Below are 17,821 nucleotides of genomic sequence, written 5' to 3'. Positions count from 1 at the left end.
CTACCTTAAAATAGGCCATTCACAACTAGTCACTCTTCAGTTTTCTGGCCCAAATAATATAACGTTATTTGTTCAGAGTGGCGTTTATGCCAAAGAAATCTTCAGAAAAATTCAGCCCACACCAGCATTATGATTAAAGTCCTTATTGAGTAGGGAAGTTGAGGGTCAGATTGTCATATGAATTGTGTGATTGAAGCTGGAATTCCCCTGTGTTGTTTGAAAGCCTAATTATCAAACTCCTGGATTTCCTGGGATGAGGAGGATGTTCTTGCTGCCCAGTTATTCTGCAAAATAATGATTTCAGGGCAGTGAAGACAATATTTAAAATCTCAATAGAACACAAAAAATATTTTTAGCCCAGACCTAACTGAAGCATTTTTGGTATTGCTTGTCATAACTGTCAAGAGGAAAGAATTCCAAGTTTACTCAGTCCTTCAAAACTGCAGCCAATGCTGGTTATTACAAGGATTTGTTTATTTGGCATTGATGCATGACTCCTCTTAGGAAGAAGTGGGCTTGACATACACATATTGCTCCAAAAATTGCTCTGACACTCCATGCTCAAGGGATGTGTTGTACCGTCAGCTCTGCTGAAGGCTTGCAAACTCTCTTCTGACCTTTAAGGACCTCCCTATGCCCTACTTCCAGTGCTTAGTGAGTTTCCAAGGAAAGATTGAAACCAGAAAGAGAAATAGGCTTTGTTTGAGCTCAGGGGAAGAGCCTGGTAGAATTTCAGGGGATGGATCAATGAGGCTTGACTGGCCAAACTAGGCAAGGAGGTGAGAGGAGATGATCAAGTACAGGGGGAGGTCTGAGTGGCCCACTGGGGCTGGGTGCCTTGCTGAACACAGTACCTCAGAGCCACCTCTGTGAAATCAAACCCTGTGCATTTGTTCCTAACAATGTTGTTTTTACATTAATTCAGCAGCTTAAAAACCCCACATTTCTTTTCCATCTCTTTTTTTTAAAAAGACTGCAGTTCCCACTGAAATTCAGTATGCTTTCACAGTTGCATCCTGTCTACGTAAGGAATTTCATCCTTCCTAAAAGGTATTACTGGTGTGATTACCCAATACATTCAGATTAGTGCATTTGAAAATCCACCTGCAGCCCGTGGGGATCCACAGGGAATGCAGAGATCCACCCACAGCCCGTGGGGATCCACAGGGAATGCAGAGATCCACCCACAGCCCGTGGGGATCCACAGGGAATGCAGAGATCCATGCACAGCCTGTGGGAGAGGTGCCCATGCTGGATCAGGTGGATGCCTGGAGGAGGCTGTGATCCAGTGGGAGGCCCAAATGGAGAGGGAGAGCCCTTGCTTCCAGGCTGGAGCAGCCTGTCCTTGGAGGACTGCACCCCAGGGAAGAGAGACCCACGTCACAGCAGTTTTGGGAGGACTGCTTGCCTGTGGGGGAGACTCACACTGCAGCAGTTTTGGGAGGACTGCTGCTCATGGGAAGAGAACCATGCCAGAAAAGTTCATGGAGAACTGTCTCCCATGGGAGGGACTCCATGGCCTCACAGGGGAAAGACTTCTCTCCCTGAGAAGCAGAAGAAAACCTCGGGTGATGAACTGACCAAACTCCCATGCCCTGTCTTCCTGCACAGTCAGTGGGAAGGAGGAAGGGGCTGGGGCAGGAACAATGTTTTAAGGGCTTATTTTACTTCTCATTATCCTTGTCTGATTTTTTTAGTAATTCACTTTGTAACTTAAGTTGAGCCTGGTTTGCCCTTGAAATATTTCTCCCAGTCCTTATCTCACTCATGAAACCTTTGTTATTTTTGTCTCCTCTGCCCAGCCGTAGCAGGGGAGGGTGAGTGAGCGACTCCTGTGGGTGCCTGGCATTTGGCCAGTGTCAAACCACAACAACATTGTAGATGGAGACTCCCTTTTTACAGGAAATCACAAGGAAAAGGTGAAGGGGTGTGGCTACAAATTGCTCCTGAGGAGATTATGATTTGACACAAGAGGAAAAATTTTCACAATGAGAATATAATCTCCCCAGGGAACTAAGTGGTGGATTGCCCAAGCTTGGACACTTTTAAGATTTGTAAGAGGGTGCTGGGCTGTGTGGTCAAGACAATGATTTTGTCAAGAAAGTTGGAACCAGGTGATCCTTGGTATTCTTTCCAACCTGGTATTCCATGATTCTATGAAAATGAGGCTTTGTCCTTAGTTTTTTGTAGCTGTGGCCCTGTTTTTCAAAAGGAAAGCTGGTTACCTTGTTGCTGTTGAGAGGGCTGAGCCTTATGTCCCTCTCGTCCACTCTCATTTCACACATTTGACTGACTAATTTCCTATTCTGTTTTTTCATTCTTACCTTGTGATGTAGCTCCACCTATACAGTGATGCCCTTTTGTTCAAAATGACAAGTGTTACTTTGCAACAGATGTTGTAAAAGCCCATCTGAGCCTGAAGGCAGCCAAATAAATCTGTATGATTAAGCATTATACAAAGCACATCCAAGAAAAAGTTTTCATGTTTTCAGACTTCCACTTCCCCCAGTACTCTTCCCCTCCCATGCAGATACTTAGACTCTTTTCATCTCTCCTGTGGAATGAAATTCTCCTGGGATGTGGCAATTTGGCTTTATATTATTCCTGAGGTTGCCTGGCAAGGATGCAGAGATAAATTATTCCAGTGTATGGTATAAGCCTCAAGTTAGGATACACACATGAGAGACAGAAGATCAAAGTTCACATCTCTGAAAATATATCAGGATGTGAGACATAATCTTTGAAAGCTGAGGCAGGTCTTTATGGAAGCAGTGACCTAACTCCATAAAACAGAACATGACTGAATCCCCATCAGCTGGTCTCCTTTCCTCTGCCTGGAGTAAAGCATGGAAAATCTAAGAAAGTGTAAAGTGCCAGAATTTTCATGCTGTTTTCTGTGGGTTATTTTAGGTCATAGAATAATAATAATCATAGAATGGGTTTTGATAGGACCTTCAAAGACCATGTAGCTCCAACCCCCCTGCCATGGGACATCTTCTGCTAGACAAAGATTTTTAAAAGTCTGTCCAACCTGGCCTTGAACATTTCCAGGAATGGGGTGATTCCACACCTTCTCTGTGGATCCTGTTCCAGTGCCTCACCACTTCATCATAAAGTGCCTGCCTTATGTCCAGTCTAAATCTGTGCCCTTCCCTAACCATAGGGCTTTCCCAGTGTTCACCCTACACTTACCTGAGGCTGTTATTACCTGCTGTAGTTATCTTCACCTTCCCCTCCCTTTTCTCCCGTGTACCTGTGCATTTGCAGGGTCCAGGCTTGTCCTCCTGATTTCCAGTGGCCAGGCAGCTCAGGGAAGCTGAGCTCCTGTGGCTGGGCAGAGGCAGGGAGCAAGGCATGGAGAGGAGGGGTCACTGTAAAGAGCACCCGAGCACAGGCTCCGGTCTCTCTTGCTCGCTGTGACAGCCAAGTGCCTCACTGAAAACCAGTGAGCTGGGACTTAAGTGGCCTCTGATCTTTCTCACTCTTTTTCCCCACAATTCCTCTCTTTTTGTGTTCACGTTTTCCAAGGAAGAGGCATTTTCACGGACAGCTCTGGAACAGTATCTTTCTGAGGAGGGTAAGAAGTTTTTAACCCTTCACTTTGATAGCTTTTAGAAGGTGGCATTTTAAAGCAGGGGGGAGGCTGGTTGGTATAATGCATTGTTTTGGGACCCCAAGTGTCCTTTGGTACTTAAGCTAAAATAAAGTAGGTGAAAGCAAACAATCATAGAAAACCAAATCGCTCTGTGTTTTCAAAGTTCAGTAACTTGGTTTTATAGGATTGTTTGAATTGTTTCAGTAGGTTTGCATGTCCTGTCACTTACAGTGCAAGTACACTAAGCTATCTTGTGAAATTTCTGCTGATGAAAAAGCATTTCTCAGGAAAAAACTTTGGATAGTGAGCATTTTTGAACAGAGAGCTTAAAATGTTGTATTTAAATGAGCTCTGCAATGATGCAATGAGACAATAAACATGAAGTGCTACATGTATTAAAAATTTTAAGTTACAGGCCTCTAAAAATACTTAGAACAACAGATAAATCTGCCAAAAGAATATGCCCTCTCCAACTTTAAAATTGTGACTATTAATATGCAAAGCTGTAACTATGTGTGTAACATACAAAGTTATCCAAAAGTTTTGTTTTGCTTCTTTTTCATGCCAACAAACATATGCGACACTTGCAACATCATAGTGTTTTTGCAACAAAAGTTGTGTTAAACAGCCAAGTATACTAAAACACCAGCTATACCTTCAACTGAACCTGTCTTAAAATGGCAAGCTGCTGGGAGGTTGCTATTCTGGGAGGTGACTCTGATAGGTCTCAACAGATGCAGCCCTGGAATGCAGCCAGGGCGGGGGAGCCGGGCAGCAGCTGACCCCTGCGCTGGCACGGTGGCATATCAGGGATCACAGCTCGCGTCAGCGCAGGCTGACACTGACACTCCGGGCACACATGGCCCTCTCCCTCGCCTGCTCTGCACATGGCCGGCACCCAGCAGCAGCAAAAAACTGCTGGTGCTCACAGGCAGCAACCATTCCTTTCTATAATTAAATTACCATTTTGTTACATGCTCTGTGCTTAAGGAAGAAGTGGTGTGCTGAGATTCTAGATTGAAATATTACTGAAGTTTTTTGATTTAATTATCTGCAATAAACCAGTCATTTGATTTATAATTAATTAACATCATTTTTTCATGTTCAAGTTTTTATGACTGCAAGGATCACAAGGAAAATTAGCATGTGTAAATTGTTTTAAAATCAACACTGAAGATAAATGCTGTGTTTGAATCTATTTGAATGCTGATCTCCACAATTCTGTTTAAACTGTGTTATTGAAGATCAGTGCTTTCTTTCAAGTATATTTGTACATACATATATTTTTTCAAAGTAACTCCTTTGTTACTAGGGGCTGTCTCGCATTGCATCGGACAAAAAAGTGGCTCTTTATTTCATTGAGAGCTCGCCTAGAGCTGATGTATATAATTTAAATATGTGCTCTAACATAACAGTGGGACTGATTCTTACCTTTCCATGTGCAGAACTTGTTTAAAATAACACATCCTGATAGAGTTTGTATGACATTCTTTCAAATAGAAGTTAGACGTCTTCTCCCTAAATCTCAACAAAATCCTAGAAGTATGATTATAGATTTCAAATTACTGATACTGAAAATCGATCCAACTATGCTATGAGCAGAAAATATTTGCACATCTGACACAGGAAATAGAACACTATCAGTCTATAAAACCAAAAGTTACAAAAACCTGGAAGTATTTTCAAGCAGGACCTAAATCTAAAATCAATATGACATCATATTACAATCCTCTTTCTCTTTATGTCTCATCTGGCTTTTGTTTCTTAAATAATTTTTCCCAGTCTTTATATTTCCTGCTCAAATTCTGAACTCACCTGTAAGTCTGTAGCTCTCGAGTAAGGATGAATGAAGTTGGGGGCCCATATTTTTCCTGTGCTTCAGGCTAATGAATTCAGGTCTAGAACCTGTCTAATTTAAATAAATATATAAATTTGTTATATAAAGTTAAATTCTAAATAAATACATACCTTTATTATATAAAATTAAATTCTCTAAATGGGTTTGCCAGAATGTAAAATTTGGCAAACCCATTTGGAGAATGGATTTGCCATTCTCTAATGACAAACTCTGGCAAACCCATTTAGAGAATTTAACTCTCTGAATGTGGTGATAATAGGTGAATGTTAATTTATGATCATTTTATTTAAAACAAACAGGAATTACTGAATTACTTGTAGGTATATTCTTCACAGTTGGAGTATTGATTGTTACTAATAAGCAGCCATGTTGCAACCTAGAACTTAGGAAGACAGATTATCCTGTGTGTTTGGTTTTGTGGCATTATACGTGTTGACAAAGGTTAATTTGTTGCATAATCACTTAGCTATTAAATTTCACAACTGTGGTGTTTAATTTTATTTTTAGCAAGTGCTTGGCTGTAATATTTCATTGCAGTCATGGCCCCCAAGAAGAAGAATGTGAAAAAGAACAAAGCAGATATCAACGAAACAACTATCATTGTGGAAGACAGCCCCCTCAGTAAACTAAATGGCTTGAATGGACTCTTGGAAGGAGGAAATGGTTTCAGCTGCATCTCGTCTGAGGTTTCTGACCCATCATACTGCCCAAACCTCTTGGAAGGTCTAAGCAAAATGAGACAAGAAAATTTCCTTTGTGACTTGACTATCAGTACCAAAACCAAATCTTTCAATGTTCATAAGGTAGTGATGGCTTCAAGCAGTGAATACTTTCACAACATCTTAAAGAAAGATCCGTCCACTCAAAGAGTGGACCTCAATGATGTGTCCCCAGTGGGTCTAGCTACTGTTATCACCTATGCTTACACTGGAAAACTTACTCTCTCACTTTACACAATAGGTAGTATTATTTCCACAGCCATTTATCTACAGATTCACACCCTTACAAAGATGTGCTGTGATTTTCTAGTCCAAGAAATCAGTGTTGAGAACTGCATGTACATTGCAAATATTGCAGAAACATACGGACTAAAAGCAACCAAGGAAGCAGCGCACAAATTTATTAGAGACAACTTCATTGAATTTTCAGAAACTGATCAGTTCCTAAAACTTACTTTTGATCAGATTAATGAACTTCTTGCAGATGATGACTTACAGTTGCCTTCTGAAATTGTTGCATTCCAGATTGCAATAAAATGGCTGGAATTTGACCAAAAAAGAGTAAAGTTTGCTGCCAACCTCTTAAGTAATATCCGTTTTGGTACCATCTCGGCCCAAGACCTTGTCAATTATGTTCAAACTGTGCCAAGAATGATGCAAGATGCAGACTGCCACAAGCTCCTGGTGGATGCCATGAACTATCACTTGCTTCCCTATCACCAGAATACACTTCAGTCCAGAAGAACAAGGATCCGTGGAGGTTTCAGAGTCTTAGTCACTGTTGGGGGACGCCCTGCTTTAACAGAAAAGTCTCTTAGCAGAGACATCTTATACAGAGATCCTGAAAACGGATGGAAGAAGCTAAGTGAAATGCCTGCTAAAAGTTTTAATCAGTGTGTCACAGTGATGGATGGATTTCTCTATGTGGCTGGTGGGGAAGACCAGAATGATGCCAGAAACCAAGCCAAGCATGCAGTCAGCAATTTCTGCAGGTAACTGCTATTTCTTTAAAAGGGATGTAGGTATCTGTTCACAGAGGGCAGGTAGATAGACTAAACTGGCTTGTGTCATGCAACATGAACCACTTGGATAAAGAAAAAGGGGACAATGTAGGGGAGGTATAGATGCTATTCTATATTAAACTTTGAATGAACAGAAATATACAACTGAAGTTATGCAAAAAATTTCACCATGGTTACACATGCACACTGAGAAGTGAGGAAAAACTGAAGAAAACTTATTCCAAGTGAAGGAAATAGATAGGAACATAAGTAGGAAGTCATGGGATGATCTAAGAAGACTTCTCAAATTTTCAAAACCTTTTGATACCTCACAGAAAATTTGGCAAAACATCTTTTAGATATAGCCTTCATTTTCTGTTCATTCACCATATTTTCAACAGCTTTTGTATTGAATTTCATGTCCTCTTTTTTTTAATTATTATCATCAGGAGTTTAAAAACAATGGTACCATTGCTTGAAGGCTGTCTTTTACAGTGTACCCCAAATAAAACCTTGCTTCTAAAATTTTGCAGTTCCTATCTATAGTCATCCGAGACTGCACTGGTGATAGCAAGGTCAGAAGAGTGCATGCACTAATATGCAATGTCACATGTTTTTAAATAGTTCAGTCTAAAGGCTGGCAGTGCACAGCAGCTTGAAGCAAAGGCTGGAGGTGGGAAAATTTTTATCTGCCTTTTATCTGCTAACAGACTATGGACATGCAATGGCATTACACAGCCACAGTCCTACCAGTGCTTCCTTTTCTGCTGCCAGAAGGAACAGTCTGCTTCTCCTGAGGACACCAGGAGTTAATGAATGAGGAACATTCTCTAAATCAATTTTATTGCGTAATCTACTTTGTCAGAAAAATATCTGCTCTCTTGACCTTCTGCCCTTAAGCTATGCCTCACGTTGTCACAAGGAGTTGTGTCCTCAGTGCTGACCTTGGTTGCAGGGAGTAGGTGGGGGAATCCTCGTTGTGCCTTTGACCTTGAGCATGTCAAGTCACATCAGTATGTCTGTGGACTTGCAGATGACAATGCTGAATGCTGAATGATAATTAGTATTTACTTTCCCATAGTCTTTTTCTCATGTGGTTCTCTGATCCCCTTAGCATGCAGTACAAGTGTGTGGGTCCGCTAATGTACTTCACGTAGCATCTTCAGGAGTCATAATTTGCCATTTCTTATTTCAAAGTAGGTCATTTAAATGCCAAGGACAAAGAATGTTATTTCAGATAGCAAAGGTGTTAGGAAGCACAGATGCTCTTTCCACATAAAACTTACTCCATGGGAGTGGCAGGGTAAGCATCCTCACCATTTAGAAAGCATAAAGAGGGTGCAAGTATAAATCACAACCTAAAGTTTTTAAAAACTCTATGAGTAAATTTACATATCTTTGCTGTGGGTGTAAATTGCAAAAGAACTTCTAAAATTTCTGTTGCATCTTGAAATTTTCTCTTCCCAGTATTCTAATGAAATTATTGTACAAAATCAAATTACAGAAGAATCAGATTTACTTCTTTAAAATAATACCAGGTTTGAATGATACAAAAATATTTTTTCTCCAATCAAAAGCTAAATTTATTTTGAAATTTAATCAGGAATACCAGTTTAATTATGCTGACTTTTAATAGGCAAAATAACTAACTAAAATTCTATCAACTTTGCTCTTGCAGCAGTGGCATAGGAGTCCTGTATAATTTAGCAGAGCAGTAAGTAAGACTTATCTTCTCTCTTGAATCCTTTCAGATATGACCCTCGTTTCAATAGCTGGATTCACTTGGCGAACATGAATCAGCGGCGCACGCACTTCAGCCTGAACGTGTTCAATGGGCTCCTCTTCGCGGTGGGAGGCCGCAACTCCGAGGGCTGCCTCTCCTCTGTCGAGTGCTACGTGCCTGCAACTAACCAGTGGCAGATGAAGGCTCCGCTGGAGGTGCCACGGTGCTGCCATGCCAGCGCCGTGGTGGATGGCCAGATCCTGGTCACGGGAGGTTACATCAATAATGCTTACTCTCGCTCGGTGTGCATGTACGACCCCAGCAAAGATAGCTGGCAGGACAAGGCCAGCCTCAGCACCCCGAGGGGCTGGCACTGCGCAGTGTCCCTTCTGGAGAGGGTCTATGTCATGGGTGGGTCTCAGCTGGGGGGGCGAGCAGAGAGGGTCGATGTTCTCCCTGTGGAGCGTTACAGTCCGTACACGGGCCAGTGGAATTATGTGGCGCCGCTTCAAACCGGAGTTAGCACGGCTGGCGCCTCCACCCTCAACGGGAAAATTTACTTAGTGGGGGGCTGGAATGAAATAGAGAAAAAGTACAAGAAATGCATTCAGTGCTATAACCCAGATCTCAATGAATGGACAGAGGAAGATGAGCTGCCTGAGGCCACTGTGGGCGTATCTTGTTGTACCATATCCATGCCCAACACCAAGACGAGGGAGTCCAGGGCCAGCTCAGTCTCTTCTGTCCCAGTCAGTATCTAAAGACAGGTCTAACCAGCAATAAGTAAAAATGTTTACCAGCACAGCAATATAATTAACCCTTTAAGTAGAATTTTTGTGCTTATATAGAAAAAAAAATCATTGGCTTTGCAAATGTGCTTTGTAACAGTGCAAACTGGCCAGTTTTCATGAACTTTAGTACAGGTGGCATGAAACAGCACATTAGGGATAAGATCGATTTTCTTAGCAGGAAAAGAGAGTTAACCCATAACCATGAATTTCATTCTCTTCATGACTTTGCCACTGACTTACTATACTGTTTGTGGCAAATAATTTAATTCCTTTATTCCTTGTTTTCCTTACCTGTAAAATTGAGATAAACTTGCTTGAGAAGTTTGTTACGAGGCTTTTTAATACTAATTTTTAGACACTTTCAGAACCCAAAATGAAAGTCAAATATGACTACTAATAAATCTCAATATAGATCAGAAATGTGCCATGTCATCATAACATTGATCAGTTTTGTTCTTTTCTAAGTATTTTCTATTTTCACAAATAGAAGGGGGAAAAAAAGGCAAACTAAAAATACCACACATAGCACGTGCATACTTTCCTTTTGGTGCAGTGGTATTCACAAAAACTTCTCAAAGCATTTTCTCCTTCAGAAGGTAGAAAGAGTTCCTCATCTTCTGCCATGAAACCCTTTAATTCCTGTATCAAATGCTGTGACATGGCTTTCAAGATCTGAATCCACAAAATAGTGTAGCTCCCATAAGCGCTATGGGCCAGCCCCAAGAGGCTACTTTGGGTGTCAGATGGCTCTCCTGACCTGTGTACACCAGGCAACATCACCTCATCCTCCTCCTCATGCCAGGGAGACACCCCTCTCATTCCAGGTGGAAAAACCTCAAAGCTGAGTTCATGCCAGGAGACACCTAGGGCTAATGGCATGTGAACATGGGGAAGATGCACAGAGCAAACTTCCTTACATTACCCCAGCAAATAACCAGTTGGAATGAGGAACAAAGATGGAATAAAGACTTCAGGATCTGCCCTTCAGAATTTGTGTGGAAAACAGGAAATCATGGGAAAACTCCCTTAGAGAGTTTTAGAAATAAAGAGATACCTTAACACCTTTCTTGCCAGGTGTAGGCACAACAACACCCAAAGTAACCTTCTCCTGGGTTACATAATGCATCTCCTTCTGAAGTCTTCATTAGAGCCCTTTCTTTGGAGATTTCATTCATATTATTCCAAAGGCTAGACTAATGCTCTGTGTGTTGAAGTTTTCCCAGGAGTCTTCACTCAACTTAGTTTGCCTCCAAGAACTTTTCTTCCTGATTTCAGCATGAGGTGAGGGAATTAAGCATGAAACCTAATCCTGTTCCCATAGCCAAAGGGATATGCAGTCCATCATGTCCTGTGAAGATTTGATACTGAAGGACTGCTGTCAGCACAAAATGTCTACATCAGCATGAAATGTCTACATCCTTCTTTTGGGGAGGAAAGACAGAATACAAGGAATTAAAATGATTTATTATAACCAGAAGGGCACTCACCTTAACCTATTCATGGAGGCTTCACATTCAGTTTCCTCAGATTATCATTGACAGCTCCAGGCTTCAGTGCCAGTGAAAAGCCATGCTCTTAGCAACGCTTATAAGGCAGACAAATTTTTATCTCATTTGCAAAAAGGGAACACTATAAAATTGTCTGTCAGTGCAGATGTTGTCAAGACAAGCATTTTCAGGACTCAAGCTCTTTATAGCTGTGTTAAAGCTGCATATTGAGGATCAGCATGAGCGTGACATGGTATTAGAGATGAAGTAATTCACTCTGTTGGTTGGGATTAAACTCCATGGTACTCAGTCCTGTTTTCCAGTTCTAACTTAGAGTTCATCTTTGCATCCCAAATACACAATTTTAAGCTTCAAACTGTATTTTTGAGTGCTGCATATTATTAGAATATACTGTCACCAATGACTTGTGGTCAAAGTAGCACTGTCTTATAATTTTGATTCATTTAATTGGCATATAGTTGTTGCAGAAAGAGCGGTTTGTCGGGGATGAGCCGTTTGTCGGGTGCGGGGAAAACTCGGACACTCAATATGAGTGTTCAGCAAGTTCTGTTTATTGAAGAGAGCATCAGACACTTATACAGCAAGTAATAAGTTATGAATATTCTGTAATCCAAGCAATCGATTGGTTAAACTATACCATCAACTCTTCCTCATTCTTTTGGGCCTACATTCCCTATTTCCCACGTCTCTCTGTCTACTTGTTATCATACCCAGCTAGGCCCAAGGACACGCTATCTTGCAGGTGCAGGACTTGGAATTAGCCACGGCCTTGTACTTTTCCAATCTCTAGCTAGCTAAAATCCCAACATATAGTTGTTCTCTACTCTGTGTAATTCAAATAATAACAAATGTGGAACAGTGTAACAGAGTAGTCTTACTTTAAGTATGAAAATTCTTGCTCCTTCAGTCACCAAAAGCTTTTACTGAAGGAGAGAAAAAAATTCTCTTTTCCTAAGTCATGACCACATGTTCCATATGAATGCATTTAGGAAGTTCTTTAGAAATAACCATCTGTTCCAATATTCTTTTGCAATTTTTTTAATCCATCCAGTCGAATGAAGACACCTGTACAAATTCAATTATAACTGTATTCATGGTGTAGTTACATAGTATTTATAACATATCCATGAGGTTGTATTTATGAATTGAAAAAACAACTATTGTGGCCTCAAACAGATATTGGATGGAATTGCCATATGCAAGTGTCTCTTTTTCCCTTTAGGAATTCAGTTCCAAAATGCCATGAATATTCAGACATTGCTGCATGCTTTCCTGTATATGATCTAGCACTTCATGTACATCAACAACCATCTTGCTTTTGAGCAGTAAATTATTTATGAATGATGGGCTAAGTGCAATGAAACCTCTCTCTTACTACTTAAAGGGTTAAAAACTTTGGGGGCCAAATCCTTTTCATCTTACTCACAAAAAAGGTTCCATTGACTTCAGTGGGACTGCTGAATAAGATGTACAGGATTTTGAACTCTTGGCCAAATTCTGGCAAAACAGTAGATGAAAGTGTCATACCCAGAAGGAAGACTGCTGCTCTGCCTCCAGTGCCCTTGGCCATGACAAATCTGTGAAGACATGTCCTAGGACAGGAGCCAAATACCACTGGCCATGTGTTCCTTCTGTAGCACAAGTTAGGTACATATTTCAGGCCAAAAATCTTAGGTAGATTAACAAATTGTATTGTTACCAATAGAACACTACAGTTTGGCTTTACATTATTTTCTGTAAACATCTGTTTAGGCTTCAACTGCACATTGAGCCAGGATTTGGCCCTTAATATGTGACACTATTAGCTGGACTTAATATTATGTTGAATCATGCTACATACTGAGCTATTTGTGACATTTTATGTGTGACCTTCTTTTGTTAGAACTGTGAAAATTACTTTTATGTTCTGTTTTATGGGATGGTATTCTTTAATTGTCTGTTACCATATATTCAATCTCTACATGTTTAACAATGACATCTCAGTTGAACTTGAAATACTGTGTGTACCAAAAAGAAGTTTTAAAGTGCAAGGAAGTACTGTATGCGGTAATATTAAGTAGACCAGAGGACTTCCAACTGTATGAGATACAGACTGTTAAAGCACTAGGGATCTTCTTTAATGCTATATTAGTAATAGGAAAAGAAAACCCAAACAAAACAAATTAATGTAAGCTGTTTTCCTCAAAATTCTATATAAAACGCCCATGCATTTTGTACTTCAAATAGCTGTGCTTCAAATTCAGATCTAGAAAGAGCCTTTCTTCAGTGTGTGAGAGAAGCAGTTTGCAAGGGTTTGTTTTCTTGTTTATTCCTGACTGTTAGTTGTATGGGAGAGTGTGTTAGAGATTGTGAGGGAGGAACTTACTGTTGGAAAGTTGTGCTGAAAGGAAGATGTTGTATTTAGTTCTTAACCAAGACGAGATCATGATCATTTATTCTCTTGAAGTTAAACTGCAAGATCATCTGTGGATCAGTCAAGAGTCCAGTAAACTTGAATCTTTCAAAGAGGGAAGCAGGCAAAATTAGCATCAACCAAGCTCAGTGAGGTCTCAAAAAGGGCTTTGTGTTGAGATTTTTAAATGGCAGTTCTTGCAGGAAAAAAGGATCCAAGGAATGAAATGACTGAGTGAGAACATTTATATTATCCTGAAACCTAGATTAGTTTACCTCACAGTTCTAACTCTTACCAAATCATACTGGGTTTGGGAGCAGGTTTTCCTTAGCAGCTGGCTTGGTAATTCTAGTTGCAAACCCAGCAGTCACACAAATAGTTGTATGAGCATGCATACCTTCTTGCATTCAGAGGGACTTCTGCTACAGAAGTTACTCTCAAGGATTTATATTTGGAAAAATAAAATATAAGAACTAAATCCATGAGCAGGCAAACATCAATGTCTAATTAAAGCCAACATGAGGGTGTTAGACTGATCCTCAACATCACCATTCACTTACCATACCAGCCCATGGCATTTTCTGAGACTCAATTACTATATAAGGATAATATTTCCTGGGAATGGCTGTTCAGTGAAATCCTATGTGTACTCCAAAGGTTTATTTTGTGCCACACACAGGATGGGAAGTGCTGTAGTCCATGGAAAAGCCAAAATGGACCCACTTAGAGCCATAAGCAAAATAAGATTTTGTTCCGAGTCCTCAAGGATGTTTGAGGAAAATGTGCTGGAAAGAAGCACCTACTTGAACATATCCCTTTCCATAAGCACTTTGCTTATGTTCCAGTACTTTGATTTTCATAATCTTTCTGATAGAAAACAAATATCAATTTTCAATTGTCTGTAACTTCAATTCTCAGTTGAACTGAATTTTCAGTCTGTTTTAACTGTTTAGCCAAGCTGGGAGATCTTTTTCAAAGTCTGAATTCACCTGCTCAGAGAATACAATTGGAACCAGTAGTCCTACTATAGATTCTTGACCTTTTTACAATGAATCCTCTCTTTTGTCAAAGATTTGCTTTGTATAAGTACTCATTGTAATGCGTATAAGCACATTGTAATGCACAGATTTATACTTTGGCTTCTCCTTGAAAGAGGAAGATCTCTTGTCTCTTTTAGTTTCTCTTTTCTTATCCATAACTGAATGACTATCAGAGCACCAAAGAAGATGCACAGATGTGAACAGTACATAAATCTCAACTGTGAATCTATAAAAATCTCATTGCTGTTGGCAACAATAAAGAAAAGGAAACATTCTGAAATGCCTGCTGGATAAAAAGGGTGAAACATCACAGAATCACAGAATATTCTGAGTTGGAATGGACCATAAGGATCACAGAGTCCAACTTTTAAGTGAATGGCCTGTATGGGGATCACACCCACAACCTTGTCAAGAAATGAGTTGCTGGTGCTCATTTGCAAGTGTGACCCTGCACAGAGCTCTGTTCCCAGAAGTTCCCTAAAGAATAAAGGAAAATACATGCAATTCTATACAGCTGGTGTGAGAGATTTGGTTAATACCAGATAAGTTTTGCCATGCTAAAGACATACTTGTCTCAATGAAAATTTTCAGTAACAATATAGGCAATTAATAAACTTTTGAGGAATAGGCAATTTCTATTGGTAAGAATGGGAACACACACATTTAGATACACTGTGAATGGAAGATGTTGTTACTCTAATTGCAGTCTTATCAGCTTCTTTATTGACAAGAAAAGTTAAAAATATAACTTATTTGTATAAAGCATTTTCCTGGCTTATAACTGTTAGATTGCTTATACAGAAGGGTTTTCTAAGTGTACACTTTAAAGATGGACTGTGATAACACAAGGGAACATAATACAACAGAAAAAAAATCTGTAAGTATAATGTGAGAATGTTACAACTTAAAAACTAAAATTTGTGGTGCAGCAAGTTGTCATTAAGAGGAAAACAGCATGTTGGTATTTTTCATTGCGTGCTTTAAATAAAACTGTTGACACATGGCACAAACAAATTATTGTAAAATCAGTTGGAAACTGCGAGACTGCCTTTCTGACAAACGCCTGGTTGCAGTTGAAATATGCTTTGTTTTCTGAGCCCTGGGCTGATCCTTGCTTTCATATCAGCCAACTGGAATGTTTGTTACACCCAGGCTATCGAACCACCTTCACAATAAGCTGCACAATGTGACACTGGAGCCACTTTTATTTTTTCCATTTTATAACAAAGACAACAACTTGCTTTTTTACAATTAACTTCACAGTCTTTTGTTGTAATCAAAGTGCCTGACAAGAAGTGATGATAAATCAGATGTCTGACTAGCAACTGAATATGTTTTCATTTTGATTGTATGGCTAACAGTACCAAAAATAAAAACATCTACATTTCAAGGAAAAAAAATTAGTCCAAATTCTGAAGAGCAATTAAGTTGTGCCGCAGATGAGAGGGTTTGAGATGTCAAAAATTGATCCCTGTTGTGTGACACCAAAGACTTGGCTCAAACTGTGATTCTATAGGTCACAACCTGAAGGGTTGCCTGGCCTGTGGCTGTGCAGAGGTCATGACTGTGGGTTCCTAAGTTTCCATAACACTCAAGGACACAGAGGCTTTATCCTCTAAAATTTTCTACTTCATTTCAGACTACCGCAAAGATAACTGCTAGCAAGTATACCAATAGTTATTACAGTCAATATGAAGATCAATAAAGTGAATATGAATGAGTATGAATGAATATGAATGTCAAGCTATTACAATTATTATCAGCAATCAATAATATCAGTCAATAGTATGGTGTCAATCAACACTAGCATCAAGCAGTATGGTAGTACACCAAATGACAGCAACAGCCAAGTAGGTGTGTACTACTGCAATTACTGGAGCTTGCCACTGAAACAAACTGATCAACAATAATATAACACCAAATATGCTTAATATATATAATATTTACATTCAGCAAATTAGCCAGACTTAAGAAGAAGCCAAACCAGCCCAAAAGGGAGAAACATACTGATCCTGGAGGGGACATCCAACCATCCCCAAAAGAGGGGAAGAAAGATCCAAGTAGTAAGACAACAGACAGAGTTCCCCTTCAAAACAGATCCCTGACACAGTGTGGAGTCAGCCAGCATTCCCACTGAGTCCAAGAGAATGGACAGTTCATGTGGGATTCACCTGGGAAGTTCTCAGAGGGAGACAACTTTAGTCTGTTTTATAACAGAGAGACCCTAAGTGTGTGTAGGAGATTCTGCTTTGAGAATCTAATAAATGATGTTAATTTCAATTTTTTACTTATAACAGGCAATAGATGATTCTGTTTTCTGATTTTTTTTTGCATCAATTTTATATCTCTGTGTTGTTTTCCATTTTCTCAGACAGTAAATTGTCATTACAGTCTCCTGGGTTTGCAGTTCTTCCTGGTACCTTGGGATGTCTCTGGTTTCTAGGTCGTTGGCTGCACTTTTCAAGGATGCTTGCAGTTCCCAGGCCTAGTCCTCAGCCTCACAATCCCAGGCTGGCAGACCTTTCTCGCTCGTGATTTTCAACCAACAAATTTTCTGTACAGCAGTTTTCCTCTTCTAACTAGGTTGCTCACAGCTGGGAGAGCCAAGGCAGCTAGGTGAGCCTGCTGGCTCTGAAGCAGGACCCATGCACATCTGGAGCAGCAGCTGGGCTCCTCAGGGCACCTGAAAAGCCACTGCATGACTGTGAATGTGCTTACCTGCACATCAAGTCAGGATCCAGTTGTCTCAATGTCCCTTGTGCAGATGCCCCAGGTGCTGCAGAGCATTTCAAATGGCACTGGGTGTCCAGCTCTGGCCACTAAGTCAAGCCTGGAGAAGGGGAGTTATTTGCCCCTCTGCTCTCCACACTGCAGTCCAGAGTGAGTGGCTGACCTGTGTGTATGCTGATATGTCCACTAGTCCTGGCTACCTTGGACAGTGATGAGGATTTTGAGGAACCAAAAGAGATGATTGTGCTTCAAAATTCAAGGATGGTTTTGAAGAGTCAAGCCATGAGTCTGTATCATAAAAACTGCTAGAATTAGACTACAATTAGACTATGATATAAAAGCAAAAATATTTTAAGCAGGTCTTGACAAATGCAATATTTGCCAGCATTGCTAAAGTAAACATGAATTAAAGTAGAAACTATCGGGATCCTTCATTTCTTCTATTTGCCTTGTTACTTAAGGGC

The 17,821-nt window shown here is 40.2% G+C and overlaps 1 protein-coding gene across 1 annotated transcript; it reads left to right on the top strand.

Annotated features, from left to right (window-relative positions):
* The first annotated feature begins 3,423 nt into the window (after positions 1-3,423).
* Positions 3,424-16,027, top strand: KLHL31 (kelch like family member 31). The gene is made up of 3 exons (XM_059467286.1): positions 3,424-3,577; positions 5,961-7,164; positions 8,925-16,027. The coding sequence occupies exons 2-3, from the start codon at positions 5,993-5,995 to the stop codon at positions 9,655-9,657; spliced, it is 1,905 nt and encodes a 634-aa protein (XP_059323269.1). The 5' UTR covers positions 3,424-3,577; positions 5,961-5,992; the 3' UTR covers positions 9,658-16,027.
* The last annotated feature ends 1,794 nt before the right edge of the window (positions 16,028-17,821 follow it).

This window comes from Ammospiza nelsoni, chromosome 3 (assembly GCF_027579445.1).
Source record: "Ammospiza nelsoni isolate bAmmNel1 chromosome 3, bAmmNel1.pri, whole genome shotgun sequence".
In the NCBI taxonomy this organism is placed as follows: Eukaryota; Metazoa; Chordata; class Aves; order Passeriformes; family Passerellidae; genus Ammospiza; species Ammospiza nelsoni.
The sequence above is the reverse complement of the archived record's forward strand: the minus strand, read 5'-3'. Positions and strand labels throughout refer to the sequence as shown.